This window comes from Quercus suber, unplaced genomic scaffold (genome assembly GCF_002906115.3).
Source record: "Quercus suber isolate HL8 unplaced genomic scaffold, Cork oak 2.0 scaffold_773, whole genome shotgun sequence".
In the NCBI taxonomy this organism is placed as follows: Eukaryota; Viridiplantae; Streptophyta; class Magnoliopsida; order Fagales; family Fagaceae; genus Quercus; species Quercus suber.
In genome coordinates, this window is record NW_027070209.1 from 158603 (window position 1) to 163400 (window position 4798).

General features: G+C 37.2%; 1 protein-coding gene across 1 annotated transcript; it reads left to right on the top strand.

Annotated features, from left to right (window-relative positions):
- The first annotated feature begins 560 nt into the window (after nucleotides 1-560).
- On the top strand, nucleotides 561-4269 carry LOC112034128 (NAC domain-containing protein 17). Its single transcript, XM_024066919.2, has 5 exons — nucleotides 561-794; nucleotides 1641-1918; nucleotides 2011-2304; nucleotides 2862-3438; nucleotides 3702-4269. The coding sequence occupies exons 1-5, from the start codon at nucleotides 614-616 to the stop codon at nucleotides 4130-4132; spliced, it is 1761 nt and encodes a 586-aa protein (XP_023922687.2). The 5' UTR covers nucleotides 561-613; the 3' UTR covers nucleotides 4133-4269.
- The last annotated feature ends 529 nt before the right edge of the window (nucleotides 4270-4798 follow it).

Sequence of the window (4798 nt, forward strand, 5' to 3'; positions counted from 1 at the left end):
AAAATATTCTAAAATTATTATTTTTATTCATTTCCATTTCATTTCATTCCCTCCTTCCAAGCGGAGCCATAACAAATACTGAGTATATATATATATATATTCTAAAAATATATAATATTAAAAAAATACAATTTTCCAATTCCTTCTCGTTCAAGGAAACTTCCTAGAGTCACATAAAAATACGCCTCTCGCCATCGTTTGTTTGACTACGCCACCACTCCGCAAACCCTCTCACTTTTCTTCTGTCTGTGTCTCTCAACTTTCAACCTTTACTAGGGTTTGAACTTTCAATCTTCACCAACCCCCACAACCCTCTCATTCCTATCATGTAAATTTACTTTTCTTTCTCTCTCTCTCTCCTGAGATCCCAAATTTTCAACCCCGTTTTGATTTTGATCAGAAAACAGAGAACAGAGAAATCGATGACTGTGCAATCAGAGTCTTGTATCGGTGACGATGGATGGCCACCTGGGTTTCGGTTCCACCCGACAGACGAGGAGCTTGTTCTGTACTATCTGAAGAGGAGGATTTGTCGGAGAAAGCTCAAGCTTGATATACCCAAATTTTCAACCCCGTTTTGATTTTGATCAGAAAACAGAGAACAGAGAAATCGATGACTGTGCAATCAGAGTCTTGTATCGGTGACGATGGATGGCCACCTGGGTTTCGGTTCCACCCGACAGACGAGGAGCTTGTTCTGTACTATCTGAAGAGGAGGATTTGTCGGAGAAAGCTCAAGCTTGATATCATCGCTGAGGTCGATGTGTACAAATGGGACCCTGAAGAATTGCCTGGTACTATAAGCCTTTTCTTTTCTCCTTTTTGGGTTTTTGGTGAACGTTGACTTGGGTTGTTTGGTTGTTTGATTGTTGGGTTTGAAGTCAAGCCTTTGTTTGGTTGTTGATTATGCTTGGAACTAATCTGGGTTTGATTAAAAAAATTGGATCTTTGTTAATAATTCTTGTAAATTTTGTTTGATTGCTTAGGATTTTATATGGGTTTTGGTTGAAGTATGGATTTTTGTTGGATTTGATTCGAACTGTATTTATATAAATATAATAATTAGAATAATTAGAATAACCAAGGTACTGAAAATTAGTTTTTAGTTTATGGGTTTTCTTTTAACATGAGGTATGATATTTGGTTGTCTGGAATTGTTAGAGGATCTTTTTATTTGTTTTTGTTATATGTAGAATTGCTTTAAATGCAAGGCTTATTGTTTCATTGATGGGATTCTTTTAGCGGAAAATTAGTTAGGGTTTATAGACATTAGTATTGTTGTATCGTTTTCTAGTTAAATGTCAAAAATCTTATTTGATTGTTCGGATTAGCAGTAAAGGGGTTTATTTATATGATATTGTTTAGGGTAAATGGGTAATGCTATAGTTTAGTTTAACATCACAGACGTATCTGTTCTTTGGCATACCAAACTATCGTTCGGATCTGGTTTTGGTGGGTGGGATCAGTTGCCCAGTTGCCTGTGGTTTTACTGGCTAGAGGCGAGTCCAAAGGGCTCTTCTTTAGAAAGGATCCCAAAGTTAATTAAAAAAAAAAAAGAGCTTTGTTGGTTTTAAGTTTTAACCACTCTCTATGCTTGTTTCGAATTTTGGTTTTCCTAACAAAGTGAACATGAAATGCAGGGCAATCTATTCTAAAATCTGGAGATAGGCAATGGTTCTATTTCACTCCCAGAGATAGGAAGTATCCTAATGGAGGAAGGTCAAACAGGGCTACCAGACATGGGTATTGGAAAGCAACAGGAAAGGATCGTAACATTACGTGCAATTCTAGGACAGTTGGAGTGAAAAAGACCCTGGTTTTTTATAGAGGGCGTGCACCTCATGGGGAACGCACTGACTGGGTCATGCATGAGTATACAGTGGACGAGGAGGAGCTTAAGAGATGCCAGAATGTTCAGGTATTGCCTTGAGTAACATAGTGTTGATCACTTGATTGCTTTCTACTCTTTTAGCTGTTGTGTGCTGAAATTTGCAGCTTTTTATGTCTCAGGATTATTATGCACTCTACAAGCTTTACAAAAAAAGTGGACCTGGTCCTAAAAATGGTGAGCAATATGGGGCACCATTTAAAGAAGAAGAGTGGGATGATGTTGAATGCCCAGATTTTAACAGCTCTGTTGATAGGGATATTTCAGTGAGGCAACTCAATGAGGTTACATCTGTCACTAATGTGAGAGCCCATGGTCAAGTATTTGATGGATTTGAGGAGTTCATGAGGCAAATTGCTGATGATCCTGTGCTGGAACAGCCACAACTCGGTGATTGTGCTCTCACTCTATCTCAGGTTGGTGATCTACCCTAATTTTCTCTTTCTACAATCTCTCTGCTGTAGTATTTTTTTCTCCCCTATACTTTTCCCCCCTCCCCTCCAAAAATAAAAAACCGCAAGATGGTATAACTACTTGATAGTGATATCATTGCTTGGTTTCATATGCTGACATGGAAACTTTTCACACACAGTGAGTTGCAGCTGATTTTTATGAAATAAGGTCCAAGTGGTAAATGTATCTATTTGGCCTACAAAGTAAAAATGCTAGAATTTGTTCTATAATGCAGAATGTGTCAGAGCTTAAGTCTTTCTACTGGTATTATTTATTGCCTCATATGAAGAAACTTGACTAGAATATTTTTTGAACGAGAAACAATTTCACATTTCCTTGTTGCATGTTTGTATTCTGTGGCCAATGGTTTCTGGACCAATGGCATCTTGTTGCACCATGAACAAGGGGGTGGAGGGTTATGTCATGGGTTCAATGCTTTGAGTTATAATACTAATTCTGTATTGTGTTAGAATAAATATTAGGGAACACAGATATTGATTATTATAATTTTATCATATAGGTTGTTGGTGAAGAAGAAACACAGAGTACCATGGTGGACCCAGCCTCTACTGAAGTTATGAATGCCATACCTGTTGGAGTGCTGCACCCAAGTGGTCAGCTGTATGATGTGCAGGCCAGCTTTGGCCTTACACAGTCCGCTACTTCGCAATTGCAATTGTATGAGTCACCTGAGGTCTTGTCTGCTCCCAATCTTCATGGACATGAACCCTTCATAATACATGAGGAGGACTTCCTGGAAATCGATGATCTCATTGGTCCTGAGCCTAGTTTTTCAAATGACAGAGCTGTGGAGAACTTGCAGTTCGAGAACAGGAATGGTGATGGGTTAAGTGAGTTTGAACTGTTCCATGATGCTGCCTTGTTTCTTCATGACATGGGGCCAATCGATCAGGCAGCAGTGGCAGATCCATATATAAATACCCTTGAGAATAATACCGTAACCCAGTTTGATTATCAGTTGCAACCCAATCTTGATGGTGCAGGTCAGAATAACGATCAGCTTTGGGCACTTGATGAAAGAAGAAACTTATATACTTCAGCAGAATCAGATCTGGGTTATTTTCCTACACCCTCAGGTAAATAATTTTTCACAGATTCAGTGTTCATTTGGCCATCCAGGCTGAGCTCCTGTTCAAATGGATGGTTTTGGTTGACATGCCATAGTTGTCATAATCTATGTGAAAATTGGAAAGCCAGCTTCAAGGGCTCTTAACATTATTGAATTAGTGATTGCAATGTATAAATGTATAATCTTCTGATTAATTTTTCCTGTTCACGTCTACAACAAAAAAAGGCAAAAAAAAAAAAAAAAAAAATTGTGGTTTTTGTTCATGCGTAGGTGTTGTGTATGAATCTACAAATTATCATACCCAAGCAAATCAGAATGAAAATGGCAATGAGGATGTTGGTGCATACGCAAATTATCCTATCCACGCAAATCAGAATGAAAATGGCAATGAGGATGTTGGTGCTGCAAGTCGGTTCTCTTCTGCATTATGGTCATTTGTGGAATCAATACCCACTACCCCTGCATCTGCTTCAGAGAATGCTTTGGTGAATCGGGCTTTTGAGCGAATGTCTAGCTTTAGTAGGGTAAGAATGAATGTCAAAAATAATAATGTTTCTGTTGGAAATGGTGCTGAATCTAATAAGAGGAGGGCAGGCAGAAGCAAGAGATTCTTTTTTATTTCAGTTATTGGAGTGCTCTGTGCCATATTGTGGGTGCTGATTGGAAATGTGAGACTATGGGGAAGATGCATGTCTTCATGAATGTGTAAATGGGAAATATTTCTGCCTATTTTCCTCGTCACTGCCAGAAGTAGTAATATATTGCTCTACACATTGTGAAAACAAGGATGTCAATTTTCTCTTAATTTTGGATATATAGGGTGACCTGTTTCTTAAAAGAGATTAAATTCTATAAGGATGGGGTGTAAAACCTATGTTTTACACCATCCAATAAATAATTGCCACATTAGCATTTTACTTAAAATTTATTAAAATTCAATACATCCTACCACACCTAATAACATCTCAATAGATTCTCAATTTGGTTGGATTTATATATGGGTATTAGAATTGATTATGTGTGATTGTGTTTATTCTTAAATATGTCATAAGATGATGTGTCATGTTGGGATTGGAGGGGTAAAACATGGGTTTTACACTACGTCCTTATAGAATTTAATCTCTTCTTAAAATGGAAATATATCTAGAATTTTTGTTGATAATGACAAAGTAAATATATCTAGAAATGAGCTGAGCCTACTTTGCAAAATAGTAGAAATTAATTTATAACTCACCCTACCCACTCGCTCACATTCTAATCTATGGTACAAGCATAGTCTTGTTTGTTTTTGATTTTTGGCTTTAAAAATATTTAGTATAAATTACATTTTTGTCTCTATTTTATACACTATATTTTAATTCGATCCA